General features: G+C 35.2%; 1 protein-coding gene across 1 annotated transcript in view; it reads right to left on the minus strand.

The window, feature by feature from the left end:
• The window catches only part of CSMD1 (CUB and Sushi multiple domains 1), a 1,073,317-nt gene that overhangs the window by 501,173 nt on the left and 546,018 nt on the right, over positions 1-26,126 (minus strand). Inside the window, 1 exon segment of the mRNA XM_036380277.2 lies at positions 15,563-15,770. Coding sequence (XP_036236170.2) covers positions 15,563-15,770 — 208 coding nt within the window.

Below are 26,126 nucleotides of genomic sequence, written 5' to 3' on the forward strand. Positions count from 1 at the left end.
TGTGCAGCTTATCCAATAAATCAGGCTTAGTACCTCCTACAAATTTCACAAAACCATTGTCTTCCAATTGGTAAAACTATTGGCTTCATCTTTTACATGAAGCTTTTACATGAAGATACTTCATCTTTTACAAGAAGTATCAAATTGGAGTTTCAATTTTTTTAAATAAAAGAAAATACAGAAATTGTTACTGTATTGCTAAAAAAGAACGTTAGTCGTGATATATTCTCAAAGTTTGTTCTTCTCTGCAACATAGGCTAGGTAAATCCACATTGACCATATTTATGAAATACAAACCAACTCAGCTTTCACCATGTTAAGCACCAAAAATCAGTGATTAAAATTTTTAAATTAATTCCCAGCTGTGGATATAAAATGAAGTATTGTATATTTTACATGAGTGTTTTCAGATTAGGCATTCTGAAACTGAGTCCCAAAAAACCACAAGTGCGGTTCCTGTCACCTTGCAGTCTGTTCAGTGTCAAGGACAGGTGCACTTTGCAGAAGAGCCACACCTGTCAGTATTGATCTGAATGTCAGCATGAAACCAAAATGCTTTGAACATGACTATCTCTGTGAGCACCTGCCCTTCATGAGGACACAACTCCCTGCTACACACAAGACTGTCAAGCAGCTGTCATAAGCAAGGAATGACTGTGTTGTTCTGCACTTCCAAGCTAAGTGGCAGAAGTTAACGTTGCTGTCTCTATTCAAGCCACATGTAGAAGGTCAGTTAGGTTCAGTTAAGAAGTGGGTCAGGGGCTGAGGTCATGGGCAGCTCATGCCAGTGATTTAATGCAGAAAACTCTAAAATGTTAAACCAAATGACACTCAGGGGGAATATACACAGTCATTAAATACAAGGTTTAGAATATCAAGCGTGAGGTGGAACAGAGGGAAGCTGAGCCAGGTCTCTCTGCAGGACCTCTCTGCCTTTGAGGAAGTTGACAGCTCCTCCCATTATGTACCCAACCTGATGTTTGCTCTGTAAACAAATTTGAGAGTGAGTGGCATGGTGCTGTTCTTTGGCTGCATTCCCCAAAACTGCCCTCTTACCCTCTGACAGCCACTCAGCCACAAAATTAGACAAATTCCCACTAGATCTCTAGTGTCTTATGAAAAGCTCACTGAGGATAGACTGTCTTTGTTCAACACTGAGATCAGGAAACTCCATGCTGTTGTGGATATATCTACCTCTCTATTTAATACAAATCATGTTCTCGATTCGGATCTTTTCTGAGCATATTCTGCAAGGATCTGCTCTCAATATATTTACCCTGATTTCTTCATCCTACCTTTAAAGATCCTAAAGGGCAGCTGGATTTGCTTTGTACTGGCAAATGCTAAAGTGAGTGGAATGAGAGTCCAAAAACAAAAATGTAAAAATCCATCCCAGAAATGGAAAAAGACACATTTGTTCTTGATTCTCATGATGGAACCTATCACAAAAGGTGGTCTACAAAACTGCATCCCAAGGCAAGAAGAGAGTTCCTTCACTTCATTTGACTGGAACCATACGCTCCCCATCTTGAAGGGGACAAGTTCTCACATGATTGATTGGGCACAGCTCTTCTATTGTCTTTGTTAGAATTCCTGACAAAGTCTGGTTACAAGAATGGTTGTGGCTCTCTGGGTTGGCTGGAAGGAAGATTAGCCAGTTGTAACTTAATAAAATTCACAGAAAACACAAACTCATATCATATCTATGCTTCTTTTCTGTGTTACATTAATTGGGTCAATTTTACAATTCAAGCAATATTCTTGAGCTACCCCCCATGACACCATAAGAAACTCAAATAAAACCAAACACTGACATGGGGACCAATAGATGACCTGATTAACACTGAGGTTGGCAGGGAAACAGCAAATGTCTGCTACTGTAATGCTCTTTTTCATTTTACAATGTCAGTTTGCAGCCAAGAATATTTGCAGAGGTTTTGAAAAGAAACCAAAGAATAATTAAAAATTTTATATTTTCTAAAAAACTAAAAAATATTGATTTCTTTATATTATCAAAGAGGAAGCTGTGAGATTACAATTTGCAAGGACTTACTGGGAACTGGAGTCTGGTAACAGTTTTTCAGTCTTGTAGACAAAGACAGAATTTTGTGTCTGGAACCTGAAGCTAGCTATGTGTGGAAGCTTGGAAATAAGGCTTTCTTTTAACAATAAGGACAATTAACAGGTTACAAAACACTCTGAAGGACTGGAAAACACTAAATCAGGGTTATGTAGTATTTTTCTGAAAATAATATGCTCTTGTTCAGGTGAAGAACATTCATGATTTCATTTATACAGGTGATAGTTTATTATTAGAATGGGCTCGTCTTGCTCCTAACATTTATGAAGTTCATATCTGTTACCTGAATTTATCAGATTATGATAATGAAAAAATACTCTTGTTTTATATACTTTGAACACACAGGAAACTGTTATCACGCCTGAGAAGTAAAAGTTTCTAAAAGAATAGCCATGTTTGGAACAAACAGGATCTGAACACTCTTTTTAGTATTTTCATATCAAACATGTAATCTTTTCAATCTTCTGGAAAGTATTTTTTTTTTAAAGAATAGATTCTCTTTTATTTTAAACCAATCATCAGTGTCTAAAATTTGAAAATGACTTGAGATTCTCCTAGTATAGAACCATTTAGAATGTGGATAATCCAAATATAAATAAAACTCATTAGTTCAGCTCTCAAGTCTACGTAGATTTGCAGGGATTTACTGCTACTTACTGTACACAGAAAAATTAACATTTTTAAGAGCTTTATCTAGCCCATTGGGACTGCAATGGATTGATTTCAAACACAGCAGCTGAAGCAAACACACTACCCTTTTTTTTATTACCATATTTCTACCCAGGGGGCAGCATGCTAATTCTAAATATTTATTATGAAAACCTGTATACCAGTTTCTAAGAAACCAAGATTTCTCTTGATAGTTGCCCTCTGAAGAAGAGTTAAAGCACTCATCTTTAGAAACTCTCCTCATAAATAGTGACAAATTCTGGAATCCCACACCTTAAATACTAAATATAAGATCTGCTACTTCGAAGAATTTTTTTCATACGATTGAAGAGAGAAAGCTACTAGAATGTCTTCTTGTATAGTCAGCCTTTAGATCTAGGTTCTGTACATTAAAATGAAAAATCCTACCTTATCCTTGGGCTGCATGTAATAATTTACATCTCATGGCACTATTAAGACACACATCCAATCTCAGTTTAAGAAATAATGAGATGGAAAATTCAAAGTCAACTTTGAAATTTCCTAAAACAACAAAACCATTGATTCTTTCAAATGTGGAAACAGATTCTGGCTTTTTGTCTTAGTCTTTAATTCCATGGTGTTATTAGCTAGGTATGATATGGTGTTTTCCTTGCATGGGTGCATTTAGATGCTCTAAACCTTTACCTGTGAAACTGCTTTCAGATGAGACAAACATCCACTTTTGAATAATCTTCAGATTCTTTTCTAATTACATGTCTCCTTTTCAAACATTCTTTTAAACCTGTGAACAGTCTGTCTCCAGTGTTCTAATTTTGTTCTAACATTGGTTTGTATACACCTCTTTAACATACTTCAAAAAAAGCTTGTTCATTGCAATACTGTACTGAGAACCAGGTAAGAGGGGCTCACGTGAAGGACTTGAGCACCTTCTTCATTTGCTATCACTGCTGAGGTTGTGAGGACAGCATTTTTTATATAATTTGATTCTTGTCATCAGTTTTCAATTTTTAAGTCTATCATCCAGCTAAATCATATAAACTCATAATTGATTTGAAATGAAATTCACTCCATATGAATATTAGAATCCATAAAACTCTTATTTGGGAGCCAGTCTGTTCACTTCATAAATGGGTTGCACATGATCTACAAATAAAGTTATTTTCCCTCCTTTTTGTTTCTGGTATAATTTTATAAGACCTTCTTTAAATAATCATCATGGCTCCACCAAAGTAGTTGCAGCTGACAGATGAGCTGAAAGAGTTGAACCCGAGTATATGAGAAATGGGACCACAAAAGGTATCGGTAGAACTTTGTACAAATCTTGTCTGAAGATAACCATTACCACGGTGTAGCAACTCTATTAATAAAGCATGCATAAGACCCGGATTTTAAAGAGAAACTCAATTTGTTTTAATAATGACACATTCCTATATTTTCCCATATAATACATACAACTCATCTCAACATATGCAGCAGCAGTTCTACTGACCTGAGTTACTTTAAGTGCACAACAGTAATTCAGTCCCAGAGTTAGAAATAGGAGCATTTGATGGTATAATTAAAAAGCTTTGTCAATGTTTATGTACAAGAGGCTCAAACTAAAGATGACATTCTTTAGTCTCGAGTGCTTAACTTTTTAATATTAATGATACTTTTATGAACATGAAAAGATGACAAATGACAGTTCAATAAATCTGCATATATGCTCTGCTAGAATATATCCTACTTCTGTTCTTGCATGTATTTTAAGCTACACTGTTCTCACTTCAGTCAGCTAAAAAAGACAGCTTTTGATTATTGTGATGATGCAACTAAATTCACAGTTTAGCTTTTTATAAAAGCTCTGAATACAAAATAAAACCATATGATCAGTCTCATCCAAATTCAGACAATCATGTATCTCTAAATGAGATTTTAATTTAAAATTAAATAATCCTGTGTTACTCAGTCTTCACATAATATTTTACTGTGTTGTTTCTAATCAAAATATTTGAATATCAGGGTCACATCATTCCAAAAAAAAGACTTTTTTCTAATATGAGCTCTGGGGAGGAAAACTTGCATTTTTTATTCTGTCTCCTCTCCTTTCTCCATAAAAGTGGGATGAAATAATTTGCCAGTCTTATCAGGACATGGAATAGTTTTTCAGTTAATATGCCCATCAGCATCCACTGTTTAAAAAGGAACCATTAGTACTTCCATTTTTGTTTAGATGGTTTAGATCTGAAATTATCACTCTTCATTGTGGTGCTGCCACAAGCTTGGCAAAACTAGCAAAATCCTTCTGTTTTCTTTTTATTCACATCAAATTGCCTTCCTCACTGATTGTCTTCTCCCCTGCCCGTCTGGGAGACTGGATAAACAGAAACAATATCTCATTCACCACTACACATCATATCTAAACTTTTTTAAAACATCAGAGATACATAACAGCACAGTATGTTTTAAGTGCAGACCTCTGCAGAAAATCCCTTAAATCCAATCACTAGCCTACTGTGCAGGCATTTAAAAAAGAGTAGCCATCAATAAACATGTTATTTAAATTCAATTTAACATTCTTTTAGAGTCAAAGAAACAATCAATGTATTCTGTGTGCTAACTAAACAGAGGTACCAGGGGCCAAGGTATTTATTAACTCTAAGAACAGTTCATTGGCAGCTTCACTCTGAGCTGCTGGAGGTCACAGCACTGGTCTCAGCAGAGAAAACATGCAACAAACTAATGGGTAGTTGGCCTAACAAACTTGCAGTAGAAATTCAGGAAGAGTTTTTTGGGAGAAGTATGTTTACTTTGGTATATATTGCTGGAAAGGAAACAACCCAAACTACAAACAAATGTTTTTGTTGTCATGTACCATGTTTTAGCAACTTTCAGCAGATCCAGGAAAAAAATAAAACAAACCTATAATCACACTTGATTTTTACATTGTAAAAATCTGCTCCTCTCTTAAAATGTGATGAACAATTGCTGAGGTAATTTGATATGCTGGAAAGTAAGAACACATTCAACTATGCTAATACCTAATGAATAATTTTTCATACACTTGGGTGTTTGAAAGCATATGTCAAAAAACCCAGAATGTATTAAAACCCTCTATATCTTTTAGAAAATGGCAATAGTTAATATTAAAATTCTAATATATTTGAAATATAACATAGAAAACTACAGTGCTTTAAAAGAGCTGTTTGGTAAATTACCATCCTTCATCTTCACTGATCCTAATGGGAAAAGATGCCACTGCCCATGTCAGGTGAATTTAAACCATGATTGATTTCCTTTCTGATATTACTGCTAAACTCGGTACCAGTGTCAAAACTAGAATTTGGTCTGAGGTCCACGGAATAACTATCTTTTTGTTTCCCAGACTGATCTAGTAGTCCCAATATTGATCTTTGTTAATTTTGATTTGACCAGATGAACTGAACTGTATTACTTCTACAAGTTTGAGACTTCATATTTATATGCAGACAGATATTAACAGCAAGATTTTCTCCATTAAACTTCTTCCTTCTCATGCAGTAACACAGACCTCAAAACAAAATATAGACTGGAAAGCTCCAGTTCAAATTTCAGTTGGTTTGGGTTTTTGTTTATGTGTTTGTTGGCTTGTGGATTTTTCTCTTTTTTTTTTTTCGTGCAGGATTGTTGGTTTGTTTTGAGTTTCGTTTTGTTTTGTTGGGGTTTTTTAATCAGTGAGTAGGTGTAGTATTTTCAGAACTACTGTGATTATTGCATGCAAACCTAGAATCCCCAGCAAAAGGGGAGGGAGGGGAAGAACTTAATGTAGCGTTCCAGAAGTCAAAATATCTGTATGTTTTGTTTTATTCTTTGGGTTGACTGCATTAGATAGATACTGTGTAAAACCAAGAAATTTAGCAACTCATAAATATCTCTAAGTTTCTAATCTGACTACACTGATACGAACTGTTTCATCATTGAAACATATTTTCCTGAATCCAATGTCAAGAATTTTGTGAGTAAATGAAGCTAATGGTATAGATATTCTAGAATAATGCAACACACCAAGTAGAAGGATATTTTAGGAGCATGCTGAATCCCCAGGGTTATAAAATCTATTTAGAAAGACAGTAAAGTAGTGGTATTTTAAGCAATCTGAGCTCTCCTTTAATGTATTTAAATCATGCTCACATACTTAATTTAAAAGATCTAACTCTTTTTTTATGTTCTTTTAAATGTAGTAGAAAATTATACCATGGGTCACAGTGCTTCCTTAAGTGAGTTCTCTCACTGTTATGTTCCTGTCAGTTTGTGATGTGCTATGAATGAAGCCTTTATGCCTCTTCAGCACAGTAGGCTGTAAATTAATAGGTGCAAAGAAAGCAATAGTGTTCTGTGAATTAAGTGTCAATTTAGTGCCTCTGTACTTCTCACTTCATACAGGACTCACATGCTGGTGTTAACACCTAAGTGGTCTCTGTGTCCTTACAGCTAACACAGGCAAGAGATTATGGGCTCAGTCACTACTATTAGCATGGAGTATATTTACCCTCCCATCTCTTTTAAGGTCAAAATCCTTGCAAAACCTTCAACATACTTTTATATATACAGATACTAATATGTATTTATATATATATATTTAGCATGAAAAAAATGACAAGAGATAAGTGATGCATTTCAGATATGCTTTCTTCAAATACAAGCCCAAGAACTTTTGCAAGATTTCTATGAGAGACATTATTGTAAACTAAACATATTTATTGAGATATGTCTTTGCAGCAGGACTCTAAACAATCTTATTTTTTCTTTAATCAGATTAACCTCAAGATAATATACACATATATGTATATATATACAATATATAATAGGAAGGAAAACTGTGGTCCTTATTCCTTCCAACACTTCATTTCTTCCAGTGCAATGCCAGCGACTCAGAGATCACATACAAATTTGGATGATACATTTCAGCTTATTTTTGAAACCACTACTTGCACTCTTTTCTCTTCACTAAGGCCATTTCAACAATTAAAAACTACAGGTTCATCACTGCAAATAGCAGAGCTCATCTCCTTATATACTTACTTATACTTACTTATATACTACATTATTTAATATACACTTAAATAACAAAAAAACTCCACAGCAACCAGACATGTTCCTCTGTATCAAAACATTTTAAAAAAATGCCACTAGGATGCTGAAAGCAACAGCAAGACAATGCCCAGGATTGTGGAAATAAATGTAACCCTGTCTTAGGACACCAATTTCCCTGCAGCTATGCTTTCTTAACCATAGTCAGGTTTCATCTTCTCTCCTACATAAATTTTAGGGAGGGTGAACTGTTCACTACCTGTCTAATCCACGCTATATTTTTTTTTTAATTTCCATAGACGCCAAAGATACTGAGCAGTATTCACTGTATTTCCCCAAGCCTGCTAAACAATTTACTTACAACTGTGGATAATTCATTTTTTCAAGTAGGCATTTGAATGCCTGAAGAAAATCCATTTTGGAACATGATGATTTTGATAAATATAGCCAAGTACAAGATATATCACTGATGATATCAGCTTTTTAATCCTTATTATAGAAAAACAGTAGGAGCGAAGAAGCTGTTTATCTAGACATGTTTAGGTTTAGCAACTGCTTAAAAAACCCAAAAAACTGGCTATAGACACAATTAAAACTTGCTATTTCCCACTCAGGGAATTTTAAAAGACTCTGGAGAGCAATACTTTTAGAACTAGAGTACACCAATTGCCTGTATGACATGTTTAGTATACATAGCTGATGTCCTATGCAAAACATTCTGCCAATTCTCTGTATAAATTCCCTAATATGTGAGTGGGGATACTCCTTTCTGAGACTGTGCTTAACAGCTCTGAGACCAGTGAGACATTCTCTCCAAGATCATAAAACTCCACAGGAACTCAAGTTCAGCACTGTGTTTGAAAACTTTTGATACACTGTTTTGATTATGACTAAAGCACATGGTTGACTTTAAAAAAAAAAAATCTTGGGATATATGTTTTTCAACCCTTTATCTACCAGAAACCAGGATCAACTATGATTTGTCCATTCCTTTTTAGGATAGCTTGTAACAGATTTTAAGCTTAAACCATTTAACACAGCAGGAAATGCTGAGGAAGAATGCTGAAAAAGGGCTCATTTGTAGGAGCAAAGGGAGCAGCGGGAGCACAGGTATTACAGACAAAAAAACAACTTGGAGAAACCCGGAGAGACAAGCATCAGTACCAAAGGCAGCAACTGACAGGACTCAGAAGATGAGGAAAAGTGTATTCCACTGAGCCTTTTAATGGGACAAGGTGTTTGCCATATTATTTATTTTGGCGATTTTTCTGTCATTAATTCAGTTTTCAATATGCAAATACCTTCTGATGACACCTTCTGTAGTAATACTTTGAACGAATCATGTATGGAAAAAAATCTCTTAGTATAATGTATTTAATTAACAGAAATTTCCTTCTAATCAGGTAAATAAACATATTATGAATTACAAAGTCTGCAGTGTTCTGTCAGAATCTCTATATTTTTTTAGTCTTAAAAAGCTCTTCATACAGGCACAGAATCTACATTAGCCACTCACCTTAAAATTTCTTTGTCCCTCCAATGTATCTTGGAGGTTTGGTAATGAATAGTGCTGTGTGGTAAATCAGTTTTAAATATTTTTCTGTTGCTACATATATTTAATAGGTTGGGTTCAAGTGCTAGATAACTTTATTGCTAATTTTCACATGTCACAGATTACGTAATTTTACATGGTAACTGAAAACTCTGCAACCTGAAAGTCAACAGAAAGAAATCGAGGGTAACTATGCATCACTTGTTTTCCTGAAAAAAAAAGGTTCATGGCAGGTCAGACAGACAAGTTATCCAGTAGAGAAGCTTAAACCTATTGGTTTCCTAACCAAAACAGATAATAGGGGAAAGCCAGTCAGAAGCTAGAGAAAGATAAGAGCTCCCAAAAACTAGCAGGTAGCAAGAGAACCCTTTACCAGTAACTCCAAGACAAGCACATAACTTTGCAGAGTTCCCCTGGTGACACAAAAAAAGGAATGATGGTCATGATGTCTCTAAAGAGGCTAAAAAAGTAAGCAATGACACATAATTTAATAAAAATTGAATAGTTTCCTCAAATGAAAAAGCTAGACTCTAACTGTCTTCCCTTTGCTGCATGGCCATGGCATATCTTTTCTCACCTGATGGAGAAGGAAACAAAAAATAGTGTCATATATTGGCACAGGCACGTCCCAAGCCTTTTTCTGGTGTAGTACTTTTTTATTGAAGGTGATCCACAAGTGATGCATCTTTTAACAGCAAACCAATAGATGGTGCTCTTCAGCTGTCTAATTATGTAATTCTGAGCTAAACACTCAGCTCAGATGTCTGGATCTACTGCCATAGGTGTCTATCAAAAAGGTGATCTAGACCACTCCATTACCTCATGCATCACTTTGCTGTAGGCCTCTCACAAGGAGGGTGGTAATTAAGATAAACAGATCTATAAACAGGACAGAAAGCATGCAAATTGAAATCCTACTATTTTGAAATATATCTGAGTGTTCGGACTGGTGTATTTACTAAGAAACACAAAATAGTATCCAGCTGTTATAGGAGTTATTAATTAACACAGAAACAAGAAGTGAGTTTCAGGTGACTCCTGGTACTTATGCCAAATTGTATGCCAAGATTATAGCAATTCATTAGTGCTGCTTCCAAATCACTCTCATATCCACATAAAGTTTTATGGCCTTCCACTATGATATTGAAATGATTTATAAGGAAGTCAGAATAACCTTAAAGGTAATTTTAAATAGCATTAGGAAATTAATTTAGACTAAAAAGTAAGAAGTGTAGTTCATTCTCCTACATTGGCAAATACTGACAAAAATATAAAGGATATTAATTTTGGGTTTAAATTGAAGCACAGTAAGAAAAAAATCACTATTATAAGGTCAAAGAGAAAAAAAAATTGAACAAAATTTGTTCAAAATTAGAATTCCTCATTAAAAAATAATTGCAAAATTATTCTTAGTGTCATAATCACCTTTCATGCACAGTATAACAGTCTAAGATAATTTGATGACTTTTTAAAAATCATGTCCAAGCCACACTTACATGAAAAAGCCTGAGCTGGACCTACCTATGCCCATGTGAATTGTCCAGTTTTACCTAACCTACATATGATAATAAAAAACCCCAGTCTTCCACGTCAAGGGGGAGTCTTGGGAAAGATTAAGATATTTTCAATAGGATGCTTTCCCTAAGTAATAGATTTCTTTTTCAAAACTCTGTTCAGCTAAAGTCTAGATTTCTAAGATACTTGAGATACTTCTTAATACTATCTGTAGATCTACCTTAGATTTAATTTTAAGTACCATATAACTTATGCAGACGTATTAAGGAAGTTTATGTTTGGAAGTATTTTAAAAGTTATATTCAATGTTCAGCTTATTTTTTTATATTCTAATAATTATCAACACAGAAGCCCTTCAGACTGAAAAGATCAACAATTTGCTGGACTTGGAGATGGGCTCCACACATAGCAGAGGCAGCCTTTCTGTTATGCTCTCAAAAGTAGTGTTTGTGGTATTGCAAGCAATAGATTATCAACTCAAACAAAACTTATTTTACACCTAAAACTCATTATGTAATAGCAAACTAAGAAAATTGTTAAAATCCAAAAAGATTTCTTTCACCTATAGTCTAACTGATAGCATTTCTACTTTTTTTACAGATTAAAAAGGCTTTTCTATGTCATTCACATTCATTTTGCACTCATGTTCCTCTTTTAAAGCCTGTTGACACATCTATTGATTCAAAGCAGAATTAAAAATGTGGTCACCTATATTCATTCAAGATCCAGAGCTATATAACTGCTCTCTAATTGAAAAAAGCAACAAAACACTCAAAACAAACCAAAAAAATCCCCAAACAAATGAATCTTGAATAGCTTTAGATGCTCCAACTGTATAGTGTACATAAAAGAAATAATATCTTCTAACTCTTTCATAAACTAATTCCATTAGGATGGACCATATGAGTGATTTTAAAAATAAGAAAAGCTAAACAAATCTCTTCTTCCTTATTAATGCACTGGCAAAGAAGCCAAGATCAGCTATATAAATCAGAAATTTACTGAACGTCTTATAGAAGGTTTAAAAACATGTGTGGCATAATACCTAAATTAAAATATTAGTATTATATAGGAGAAAGATGTAGAATCTATATAATTCCTATAACACATCTTATATACATATTTTATAGATACATCAGATTACTGTCCTTCAGCATTTAGACTCCACTTGTCCTTGCATTTCCATTGCTTTACTTAAAAAAAGCATGACCATTTTCTTTTTACTGCAATCATGCTGGAACTGCTTCTAACCTTGCTGATATGTTTGGAGAGGGTAATCCAGACATATTGCATCACACACTAAAAACACTAAAGAATAATCAGTCTGATATTACTTTCTTATTTCTTGCTCTCTTTCTCGCTTTTACAGTGCTCATGTATGTGTATTTTTTCACTTATTCTACAGCAATTATTCCTTTAAGGGAAAAAAACCAATCCTAATTACCAGACCGTGCTAATGGAATATGTGACTCCTAATACAGAATTAATGCCTAAAGCTGTTGACATGATGCCAGATACAATAAAAGGGAGCAATTAAAAAAAAGTCACATTTTTAGATGATAACACCCCTAGACCATTAGTTTTAAGTATGGAACAACTTCCCATTTAAACACACAGCTGATTTTAGCATATTACAGAATGCACTACATTTAGCATGGCTCTAATGTCACTATGGTAACTGTTCTGGCTTAAATATAGCTGAATGTGTAGCTCCATTCCAAGTTTTCCAATAATCCTTTAAACATTTCCTATGAAATTGCTCACAGCTTCTCCAGCCTTTCATCAGTGATCCTGTACTAATCCTGCACTGGAATCACTGATACTACTACTATTCATGGTATCTTCATGCCATGGAGACTGGGATGAAGTGCAGCCACAGCAAATTTGCTGATGACACCAAAATGTGTGGTGTCATTGACACACCTGAGAAATAGGATGCCATCCAGATGTACCAGGAAAAGCTTGAAAAGGAGAAGTGGATCCCTGGAAAACTCATGAGGGTTGAAAGTGCCAAGTGTAAGGTGCTGCACCTGGGTCTGAGCAACCCCTCGTATTAATCCAGGCTGAGGGACAAACAGACTGAAAGCAGCCCTGCCAAGAAGGACTTGGGAGTGCTGGTGGGTGAGAGGCTGGACATGAGCTCCCATGTAAGGCCCTAAAAGCCACATGTGTCCTGGGCTGCATCAAAAACACCATAGCCAGCAGGGCAAAGGAGGGGATTCTGCCCCTCTGCTCCGGTGAGACCCCACCTGGAGTGCTGCATCCAGCTCTGTGTCTCAGCACAGGGAGGACATGGACCTGTTCAACCAAGTACAAATGAGGGCTACAAAAATGAATGAAAGCTCGAACACTTCTCATATAAGAAGAGGGTTGTGGCTGTTCAGCTGGAAAGAGAAGGCTCTGTGGAGATCTCATTTCAGCTTTTCAGTATGTAAAAGAGGTTTATAAGAAAGAGAGGAACAGTGTTTTTTAGCACAATCTGATTTGATAGGACAAGAAGTAATGATTTTAAAGAGGGTAGATTTAGATTACATATAAAGAAGACATGTTTTGACAGTGAGGGTAGAGAAACACTGGAAAAGGTTGCCCTGAGAGGTGTGGATGTCTACACCCAGAAACATTCAAAGTCAGGACTGAGCAATCTGATCCAGTTAAAGAAGTCCTTGATCACAGTAGAGGGGTATTACTAGATGATCTTTTAAGTTTCCTTCCAACCCAAATTAAATTATGATTCTATGATCTTAGAAACACAAAATAAATCCATGTTTTAGTGATCAGTGCTAAATAATGATCTCCAGCATACCACAGAAAACAAGAAAAATGTTGAGATTAAATTCTAGGAGAAATAAAATTCTTATTATATCTCTGTTCCAAAGTAAAGCTGACCAATATTGCATGAGATCAATGCAGAATGTTTCCAATGCCTTCTGCTCATATTCTACTTAATTTATTACCGGAAATCAAAAGCACAAGTATGTTGTAAAATGTTTAGTGGATTCGCTTGAAATCAAATGGACATACTTTTATGTTTTGTAGCAAACTTGCATTATTTATTCCCCTTCAAGCTTTCAATTTCTGATCCTCAGAAGCCCTAAGAAGAAAACTTTGCATTGATGACTGTTGTGCATTTCTGTGCATGAGTGAGAGGCAAGGGGGTATTCACATATTGTACTTCAGACATAAGCACTTAATTTGATATCAAGCTGCTTCACTGACTGCCATTACACTTTTGCTTAAGTGGAAATGTTGGAGAGTCATCTTGTGATGATGGTGTTAAAAAATTGAGTGCCAGACAGGGCTAAGGGGGTTTTACTCAGGTATTTTAATAACCATCATTATGGTGCATTTTGCCAAGGTAGAATGCGCTGTGATGATGCACACACACAATAGATTTCATATACAATTTATAGACTTCAAAAATTAGCATATCTAACAAAGATTCCCCAACGGGAGGCCTGGATGAATGTTGTGATATTCCTCTGTCTGAGGAATTCCCCCCTGGAAGAGCCAAATCTTTAATTTACAGGATATGTTCTGGAGAGGATCTTGGTTTCCCAAGATAGTGTGGAATTTTCTGGCCTCCTACTACAAGGTCTTTAGGATGTTTGATCTCCTGGCCTAACAAAATACTAGGTCTATGCTAAGTTATTGGACTTAAGGAGCTACAAGTATGCCTGCTATGAATACTGAGGATACATACAAGTTATATAAAAAGTATATAAAAGAAAAGGCAAAAAATCTTCTTGGAATCAGTGACATAGATTTGCATGTGTCTTTAAACCAAAGTTTTCACATAGTTGCCAAGTATAGTTACCACACATTTTTATTGATAGGTTTTCAAAAGATCAGATCTAGCTATAACTTCACAATTATCAATATATTGCACTGTCTAGCCAGTTATGACATCAAAATAATAGTAGGATTGCTTCCTATCTCTAGAAAGGCATTCTGAAGATAATAATCATCAGTCACCTGAGAATATCTACATTTTTCTAGGCTAAATTTTATAGCAATAGCGCACATAATGTCAAGCACAAGACATTCTCAGAGATGAAAAGGATGAAAAACCTGCATATGTAAGCTGCAAAGAAATTATAATACAAACTGTTCCACAACTTAATCCATTCCCACAGGCAGAACGATCATCTTTTACTTAGTACAGAGAACATAGATTTAGTATTACAATTACAAATCCCTAATATTGCTAAGCAAACGGTTTTAACATCACCTAACATAAGGGAATAATGCTTGCATACATGCATACACATAGTGAGACTGAATTACAGCCTGTTTAGAATAAGATGCCATCTATTAGCTGTCTATATATTTCTGTTTTACTCAGGCTGACTTTTGCTCACTACTTTCATTGCTGAAGTACAATAGCATAATATGTCATTCAAGACACAACATCAAAAATGTTCTTATACCAAGTTCAAATATGTAACATGAATTAAATGTTCACTGATAAGATACCATACAAATATAACTCTAGTAGATGGAGGAAAATAAGAGGAAGGACAAAGATGTGGAAAGAAACAGAAGGAAACGATTTATTTTTTTCAGTTCTAAAAGGTGAAAGGGACCAAAAAAGAAGCATAAAACCCAGTCATTGCTGACAGGTAGAAAATATCTTAAATATCCTCTGATATCTTTTCAGTTAGGTACCAAAAAAGAGAAAAACAGGAAGTGAGATCTTTAAAAGATCTTTGACTTACCATATTGATGGTGCTTCTGTTCCACTGATCTCTAGGAAGTCATATCCTTCCTCCAACTGGAAGTCAGTAAAGACCAAAGCAATGGTGTCTCCTGGCTCAGCCAATATGGTCCAGGTGCAATCAGCATTATTTTCATACTCAGAAGGGAAGTGCGGACTTGAAATAGTTCCACTTGTCCCACGTAGTGTCCCTCCACAAGCTCCTTCAGCTGACAAACAGAACATCAATTACTAATGAAGCTGCACTTCAAACACCATCCTTGTTTCTGCTATAAACCCAGATCTTCTCTACTCACTGAGGACCCATAAATATGCACACAGAAACAAATAATTGTCCAGGCAAATAGAATGGAATGTCTGGCCTTTAATCAGCAGATGTTTTTGGTTTGGGTTTTCTGACTTGTTTTCTTTGTTGGTGTCACTTCAGCACCAGGTCAAACAAGAATGAAGGTTAGCAGGGACGCCTATTATGTGTTGATTTGGAGAACCTGGCTCTGTGAATGTGTGCACAGAAGAAGCCTAAAAAAGAACTAGGCACAAAACCACAGAAACAGTTAGACTCTTTGTGATACAAATTTAAAAATATTGAACAAATATTTTCTTTCACTTATTTCTTACAACAACAACAAAAAAAAAAAAAAAAACAAAAAACCTGCAGATAAAAAAAATCTTCTATTTTTCACCCTCCTAAACTAGGAAGCATTAATAACATCATACTATCCTTTCCCTTTACTTTCTTTTTTTTTTTTTGTTCTGAATCAGGATGTTTACAGATGACAAATGAATTCAGAAGATTTTGTGGTTATCCGTCAATAATGTATGTATTTAATGATTATTAACAATTTTTTTAAAATGAAAAGCATAGGAATTTTCTCCTAAATCTTGAATGTTATTTAATATTTTGCCAAATTATTTAGCAAATGTCTTGTATTTTCCTTGCTAACCCCAAGAAAATATGTCATCCGTACAATTAATTGACTTAAGAAATTAAAAACTCATCAGGTAGCATTTGCTTTTTGATAATGTGGTAATGAAAGCCAAAGAAATAGTAATTAAAAACATTTCAGCATAGGAGAAGGATCAGGAGAGAAGCATTTGATTTTTATCTCTTTTATCATCTTTACTTACTGCTACTATCATTAGTATTATTTGCATACTATAAGTGCACATGGAGATTCAAAAACACATAGCTTGGCAAGGTGCATAACACTAGGTACTTATAGTCTAATTAGGATAATAACTGAATAGCTAATTAAGACAACAGAAAAGTGTAGGAGTAGAGCTGCTCTTCTCAATCATAATTGAAAGTCTGTCAGTGTGAGTGTGTTTTAAAGGAATATTTGAAGGAAAAAAGGATTCATTAATCAAAGGAAGAAGAATGCTGGGTCTGGACATTAGAAAAAGGAGACTTAAAAGGGGCTAAATAGCCAATAAGTGACAGAAGTAAAAGGAAGAATTTCAAAAAAGGCAGAAACAGAATAATTTCTTTAATGTTTAAGTAATGTATAGAGCATTAATTTGATTAAAAAGAAGAGAGGAAGCTCCTGAATGGCACGATCTTTATGCTTCTACATGCAAAAGTAAATTTTGATGTACACAAATGTAACATAACCTTGGCTACTAAAGCCTTACTGATTTAATTTCTTGGAACACAAATTTTTCAGAAGAGGTCATGTTTTTTCAATAAATTTCATATCTTACTTTCTAGACCCTGATATTTATAAGTGTTTGGTCATATTTAAAATGAAAGAATAGAGCTAGAATAGATTGACTTTCCTAAAAGATTTCTTTTTTGTTGGTGAAATCAGGCCATTTCTGTGATTCCTTCCTCAATTTCTGGCTTTTTATACAGTGTATATTGAAAGGGCCATTGTGCCACTGAGGAATGAAAGGGGGAAAGGAAGTGAAAATTAAAGGACCCTGGATAAAGCTGAGAATCTGAGTAAAATCTCCTGGTGCATAATACATTCAAAGACTAAAATAATTTGAAAACTACTGTAATTCTATAATAAATCAGAAAGGAGAATTGAGGTTTTTTACTGAATAATATCTAAACTTTCTCTTTTTTCCCAGTGTTTTTGTGTCTGTGTGTGTATTTGTTTTGGGGGATTTTTGTTGTTGTTGCAGTTTTGCTTTTTATATTTGTTTGTGTTTTGTTTACTTTTTTTAATAGCTTTCTAGCACTTCATTTCAGATCATCATCCAGCCCAGAAAAGAAAAAACAAATTAATGCTGTACATCCTGTACCTGCACTTTAAAGTTTCAGTTTCTAACACATAACAGTTCCATCTGTATTCTTGAAAGCTAGCAGGCAGACTCTTCACATTCAGGGTAATCAGCAAGATGAGCAAAATCCTAATTCACCCATATCTCTTTGGTAGTAGCTGTTGCTGTTAAATTTTTTATGACAGCATCCTCAATTATACCATCTCTCACTGTTTATACTGACTTTAAGTTACATGCTTAAAAGTGCTAAATACAATACTCCTCACTGTTCCTGATAGAAAGCCCTTGAATAATCTTTGAGTTCTAAAGTTCAGAATTTTACAGCTGAAATTTAGTTTATTATTACTGGCAACCACACGCAAAAATCTAAATTTATACGCTGCGCATTACGAATAAGAGCCAAAGGAACTCAGTCTACTACAGCTATCTGCCCAAAGGGATGCATAGCCTTTTAATCTATTCACAACACCATCATGAAGAGATTTGCAAAAATCAAGCTAACACAGAAACAGAAAGAGAACATTGGTCAACTAGGTAAGACCACAGAAACCAGCCTGAACCAGAGAGCATTTACTCTCTGACAGATATGCTTTGGGTATTTCCTTCATCACAAGCAGCACACAGGCTAAGGCAACAGGACTATTGAATAGTAAAGCACAATGCATTGCTCAAGTGAGTGCAGGCAGTCAGGATGTGGCCTCACTGCTCAGAGGATGGGACACAAACTGTCTGGTCTTACACAGCTGGTCCCAGGGTGAGTTGGCCTCCTTGGACTGTCTCATTTTTGGCCATGGCCTTCTCTATGTTATGCTTTTGAGAGAGTTACTGCTCAGGAATCTTAGTGCATCACTGTGCTTGCAGTAATTTGATAGCAGATAGTGCCTGAGGATTCATGAATTCAAATTCTATGTGATTTACAAATTGCATTTTAAAATGTGCAAGTAATTAATTCCAAACACTTATGGTTATTTTCAAGTTGTAAGCAACTGCACAAAGTGCTGTTTGTATCAGCATAAATGACTACTTGAAGTATAAAGCTACAAACATTTGGATCTCACAGTAGTCAGGAATTAAGTGCTCTGAATTTAGAGAATATGCATCTCATATAAAGTACACATGCAAAAACATATGGCTGGCACCACTTGACAAAAAATATGTATACTGTATAGATATGATAAAACAGATAAACATATCCATCAAGTTTATGCATGCAAAAAATGAGAAGTACCACTGTGGAAGTCAATGAAAAAACTTTCATTTTTTTTCAAGCTAGAAAGAGTAATTTCATCAAAAATAATAATCTGGCAATCTTAGTAAGCTGTATTTTGCATAAATGAATCTTGCAACAAGTGAGAGACATGCCTTGATGGGCAAATAGCCAAGGATGAAGTAACAACAAAACCAGTATCTTAAAAATCTTCCTTTGAATTCATTTAGGTATCTTTTGAACATTAAATCATTTTTTACAGGACTTTTCTCTCATCGAAACACAATGCTTTCCAGAGGGCACTGTTCTTTATTCTATGTACCTTTTTTAATACACTACATAATAAAATGTTTAGGCAAATAACATTTATTGCATAATAAAATCAAAACAAAGCAAAAAACCTCAACACTAACCTAACCTTTCAAAATTTATTATGAATCTTTCAAAATTAACTTAAAATTTGAATTTAAATATTTGAGTTGGCTTTTCCACTTGAAGTTTATATTGAAAGCTCTTCATGTGGAAAATCATATTACTACACTACTCTTTGAAGATAAGTGATAAAAACATAGTGGTGATTTAAAGTACATAAAATTCATAGTAATAAATTTTTTCTTCTTATGTCATTAGTAGTCATTTCCTTATCTATCACTAGCAATAGCACAGGTGCAATTAAAAACTTGAATGATATTTTATGAATCATCATCAAATGACATATTGTCAGTTTGAGTCGCATTTTATAAGTCTTATCAATTAAAGAAAATTGCAGCCTTAGAGGATTCTACATGAACCATGGGCCTAAATTATTTAGCAAGTCTTATTAAAAGCTTCTCTGAAAAAATTCTTTCTTTATTGAGGCTGGAGAGCACATCGATGTAGGGAGATCTGGGGGTTTGGGTTGCTAGCAAGTTGAACATGAGTGAGCAGTGCCCTGGCAGCCAGGAGGGCCAGCCGTGCCCTGGGGAGCGTCGGGCATCACCATCTGGGCAAGGGTGACTGCCCCACTCTCCATAGCTCTGGAATGGCCCCACCTCAGGTACTGTGTGCACTTCTGGATGTCTCAATCCAGGAAGGACATCAACCTATCACTGTGTGCAGAGCAGGTCTTGAGGGCAAGACTTGGAAGGAGTGGCTGAGGTCCCTTGTCTTGTTCAGCCTGGAGAAGGCTGAGGGATGGCCTCATGACCCTGTGCAACTACTCCAGGCAGGCAGCAGAGAGGGAGATGCTGACCTCTGCCTGGTGACCATGGACAGGACACAAGGGAACAGAATGAAGCTGTGTCAGAGGAAGCTCAGATTGGACACTAGGAAAAGTGGGCCTCTTCACTGGGAGACTGGCCAGTCGCTGGATCAGGCTCCCCAGGGAAATGGTCATGGCACAGGCTGGTTGGAGTTCAAGGAGCGTTGCAATATTGCTCTTTCTTAGCCATGTGGTTTAATTTTAAGCCTTCAGGGAGTTGGAATCAAGGATCTTTATGTCTCCCTTCCAACTTGAGACACTCTATGATTCTACAATGTATTTAATTCTTTATTAAATTGTGCTTTTCTGTAGTTTGTGAGAAAGAAGATCATTGTACTTCATTTAAAAAAAATCTTCAGCACAGAGAACATATCTATGAAATAATGATGAATGATTACTTTCACAAGCACATGCTCTGTATATTTTCAAAAAGGTTAGTATGAAAAATTTGGTAATAGCTTTTTTAAAATGGGACTTGAAAATTACCATTTTAAAATGTCTTACTGACAAAAACATAGAAACACGCATATTATATAAATGAAAAGTGTAAAAGAAAACTTTAATATGTCATTGCCAACTGTCAAGCTGCTAAACTGCAGATTCAGAATGACCAAACACATCACAGTGTTACAATAGCGTAGCATTATGCATTCATCTGATAGCTCACTTATCTAATTTAATTCCAACAGGCAGACAGCTATTTAACCATCAAAATATACACCTCTAATTCCTTATCTTCCTTACTATTTTAGGTTTTTACAGACTTTATTTTGAATAGGTAAAAGCCAACACCTCTGCTTCTTTTCTGTGTTAAAAAAATAGAAACTTGCTAGAAGTTGCTTGGGGTTTTTTCTATCATCACTTGAATCCAAATGCACTGCATCTCTCTGCTAAGTGCTCTAATCAGTTTGCCTCCCTTTCTCAATTTCTCCTCTTGCTGTTGATCAACTTCACATAAATTAAATACTCATTAGACCATGCATCTAAGATTAATTTTATTTCTATCTACATGGTTGTCAAAGGGCACTTCAAAATAATTTGGATTGCTCTCTAAGTAGAATTTTGGGGAGGTAGGTTAAAATTTCAGAAATTATTATGGTTTAGCAAAACAGAATCTATTTTACATATTTTAAATTATCATATTTCCTTCATGAAGCTAATAACATGTACAAAATAGAAACACAAAAATTGTGTTGCAGTTTGTTTAGGGACCTGTGGGCAACCATTTCAGCTGCAGCACTACTTTGAACATTTTAGCTTTGAGATTCCAGTGAGCTTGATCTAAGCAGAGCTCAGTGGGGTCATTGCACAGTTATGGGCCCTGAGAATACTGGACTCAGATGGGTAATATTGCACTGTTTTTTTTATATTGTTAAAATTTTGCTTTATTTAGTAACCTTTAATTGTTCATCTTATCACATCAGTTTGTTATATCATAAAGACTTATTTCTTCTCCATTCACTCTGGACAGGATATCTGATCTATTAGTCAAAAAAGTTACATACTTCAAATAATACAGAAATAGCCATGGACTATTTATTTACTATGCTGACAGAAAAGTTATTTTCTGAATTGATAGTTTGTACTTGAGCAAACTTAAAATCAAAACTCCAACTCTAACACATTTTTTATGCAAAAACATGGTTTTAAGAGAAGACAGTTAAATTAAGAAGTTCAAAAATTAATCAGCAGTAATCTCTTACCCTCTCTCCCAAAAAATAAAAGATGAGTCTTCAGGATATCTTGTAAATATTATCTTCTTTTTCATGTAAGTATCCTAAACTGTTTTCAAATGATTATCCTTCACTTGACAATATGCTTTTGAAGTCGATAATGATCCCTTAAAGTAACAGTCTACAACAAATGAACAGTAAGCTCCTAATTTTAAAGCAAAAAGAGAAAAGGCCGAATTCTGTGAGACTAAATTTATGATTGTTGAAAACTTCACTTTAAAAAAAAAATAGTAAATTTAATGCAGTTATTCTCAGAACTCTAGGGCCATTTATCAAATCCATCTTTTTATGACTCCCTGTGAGGTTTGATTTTCATTTTAATAAGTGAATATTTCTCCCATCTTAACTTTGCTCATATTGCTTATGGTCAGGCTGAAGTTTTGTTTTCCATTCTTCAACTTGGCATCATTCTGGATACCTCTGCTATGTTTTCATTGGGCTGAAAACATAGCAGAGGTATGTTTCATTTTTTCACTTGTTCCCAGCTTCCAGGCTCCTTATTTCAAAGATCAAGCTTTGACCTGGCATCTTTTCATTTTTTATCAGGTCCCGCCATACCTACTGCCACATGCTAGAACCAGAACATCTAAATACAGAGAGATTTGTGTGTAAATATATATCTGTACACACACACATACAGATATACAAAACTACTTGTATCTGTGTCCTTCAATCTCTTGGGTGGGATCTCCTAGTCCTGCACTACCATGTAAGAAATTAGTGTCTGCTTTCCTATCTGCTTTTCCTGAAACACTCTCTAACTTCTTATTTGACTAGTTACAATGAGGGCTTTTTCCAAATTTCATCTCAATGTAAATGCTGCATCAAATCAGATTATTCTGGAAGTGAACAAAATTGCTCAGACAGGAATCTACTATGTCAGTGTAAGAAATAGAGACTATAGGGTGGATAAAAGGAAAATATTCTCATTTTTTCATGTAATGTAACACCAGTAAGCAAAATTATTGGAAAGTGTTCTTTTTATTTTCCTTTTTAATTTTTTATAATTGTAAACATGGATAAATATGGGATCTTTTCCTCTTCCTTAAACTTATAAAACAATATTTGTCTAAACATCAGAGGCTGAAAAGAAATTATAACAGAATTGCTCTCAACCTCAGAAAGTATGGATAACAACAAAATCATCAATTTCTTTTTGCTATTTTTTTCAAAAACATCAGCTGTGTGTTTCTGTATTCAGTTTTATTTTACTCTAAGTGAATCACAGACTCTTTTTCCTTCCATTATCAAGGAATACCTTTTTCAATTTTAGACATACATAAATATATGTGTAAATGTATGTGTGTGTGCATGTAATATTTTGACCACACTATTTCTCAAAAAATAGTTCCTAAATCTGAAACCTGATTAATTTTTACTTGTTCCTTATGGAATTTTCTGATATAGGATCTTTTTTACTCTATTGTCTTCTTTATTTTCCTTTTAATAGATGCGTGTGTTTTTAATGATAATATATTACATGTTCTTTCCTTCACAGCTATTTTTATTGTGAGAAAAAGCTTACCATTGTAATATCGCTAATCCAATTTGTATTCCTAATGTTAGCTTCATAAAAATCTTGACTCATGCAACTATAATCAACTAGGGATTCTCAAAATTACTGAGAATTGAGAACCTAATTATACAAAGTTCATTTAGAAGTAGTCACATATCATAAATCAGCTATTAGTGGAACTACCGAAGAGAATGAAATTAACTTTTAAAATGTTTCAGATTGTACTGCACAGTATTTCAACCTCAAGACAAAGAAGGCAAATGTTTTGGATGACACAATTATTGTAGCTGAGATTGAGACAACAAAGAACTTTTTAATTCTCAGGAAAAAAAAACATATTAACAGGAAATAGGTCGGGCATTGATTCTCTCTGAATACTCTTGTAAGTATGCAAAAGTATAATTGGTAAGTGTATTTGTAAATACCTAGACAGTGTTTTTGCAGAAATGCAAAGTAAACTTCCCAGCTTTCTTATAATATTTGAAAAGTCCAAAGTTGCTCTTATTTACCTTATGAAAAAACAGGACTAGGTTTTAATAATTGACTCATCTTTCAGGATTGTCTCATCTTTTACATTTGAACTTTTCTCTGGGGATAGTTTCGTATTTGGGGGATCTATGATTTTTATTGAAAGAAAAAAAAAGAGAAAAAAGAGAAAAAAAGCAAACGTCTTGACAGTAAAATTCTCTAAATTTCCTAAAATTTTCATTTACTCATTTCATTTCTATTCAGAGTTCATTTAAAGCCATCAATGAGCCTTCAGCACAGTCCAGCTCCACCACTCTCCCTATGGCTATACTTTAAAAGGAGAATTTCTGAAACTGAGCAGCAGCCAGAGAAACAAAATGGCAAAGACAAGAGTCAATGCTGTCTATATCTTCCAGGAGACAGTAATCCACTAGGAATTATTCTAGCAAAACCAGCAGCTATACAGGTAGACAATGTATAAATTATGGGACACCAGCTTCTTAATTTTTCTGGAATTACTATGCCACAAAACTGCAGAAAGGAGTATTTTTTCAGTATCGGCAAAACTAGGGAAAGAAACATACCACAGAGAATAAGGCTGTTATGATTTCTTAGTAAGCCTCAGAGCTTTATTAACTCTGTTATGTTATCTTGAATGTGTGCCATGAAATTAGTTTATGATGACAAGAAAAAAGAATATAATCTGGAAACAGAACTGTAACAAAAGACGCTTTCATGGAAAAGATCAAGGTTCTCAGAGGAACAATAGGGGAACATGTCTTGCTTGAAGTCATAGAGAATGCAAAGGGCTACCTCATGGCATATGCTCCAGACTGATAAAATGAAATAAAATAAGAAATGTCTAAAATCTCTCATCAAATCCACATTCCACTAGAATTCTAAAAATTCACTGAGGCAATGGCTTAGCTCACATAAGTCATTAACTGTTAAATAACTTCTCTGTTATGATCTTCATCTCTTCTCAGACTGTGCACAGAATTCTTTGGATTTCATGTAAGATCTGCAGGAGGTTTAGGATCCCACTTGATTTTTTTATTAAAAGGTTAAATTCATAAAATTAAAAACTATGGATGGAATTTCAATCTTGTGAAAGATATTTGCATGCAGGCAAATAGTGCCAAAACAGACAGTATCTGCAGAAATATAAGAAATATTTAGTAGACACTGATGATTCCATGAACTTATGTTTATTTTTCTGACACCCGTTTGCTACCTCTTACTAAAAGGACAAAAACAGGCCTGACCAAAATACTTTGGGTTTTTTGATTAGTGACCCTTGAATTTTTTTGGAGCACAGAAAAGAATAAAATATTTCCTCCATGTGAGGAATTATGATACAAGAGCCCTCAGTCACAAGTAACCATTACTGGATAAAACAACTTCCCTTTGTTGCTCATCCACATGGGAACCAATAATACTGCCAAGGGAGTGGCAACAGCAGCAGCAAAGGGTGTCTACAGGGCATGAGAACAGGCTGAACAGCACAGGAGACAAGAGGGGTTCTCCTTAATACGAGGGCAAAAGTTCAGGTAGAAGCATCAGATTCCAGCAGAACAGCACTTTACTAAGGAGCTGGTGCTGGGCAAGAAGGCTTTGACCTCTTCGATCACAGGGTCCCCTTGAAGGAATGAGGACAGGAGGGGAGACATAGGATCTGCCTGGCTGAACAGGGCAAGAGTTCTGCTGACCTGGTGAAGAGAGTTTGTCATGGGCAAACACCAAAACCTAAAGGCAAATGGGAGAACAGGCCCAGGGGAGAAGTCATGGGCACAAGACAATGAATGTTTCTCTCCCTCCCGCTCACAAAGCAACATGATGCCATTTCAAGTGCCTGTATGCAAAAATGTGCTCCGTGAGATGCACACTGGACAAACTGAAAGTGCATATACGGTCACAGAACTGTGGTGGGACAGTTCACCTGAATGGAGGGCTCCAATGGATAGACACAGGCTCTTAGGAAATGCGGGAAGGAAAGGAGAGGCTGCACCTTACACGAAGTAGGATCCTGAATTAACAGAGCTCTCTCTGCTGCACTATAGGCTATCAGCTCTTGAGCTCCTGTAGGTTAGAATGAGATGTGAAAGTCAAGAGAGAGGTCACTATTGTGAATATCTGCTACAAGTCATCTGATTGAGCAGTGATCAAAACTGTTAA

The sequence above is a fragment of the Molothrus ater genome, chromosome 3 (genome assembly GCF_012460135.2).
Source record: "Molothrus ater isolate BHLD 08-10-18 breed brown headed cowbird chromosome 3, BPBGC_Mater_1.1, whole genome shotgun sequence".
Taxonomy (NCBI): domain Eukaryota; kingdom Metazoa; phylum Chordata; class Aves; order Passeriformes; family Icteridae; genus Molothrus; species Molothrus ater.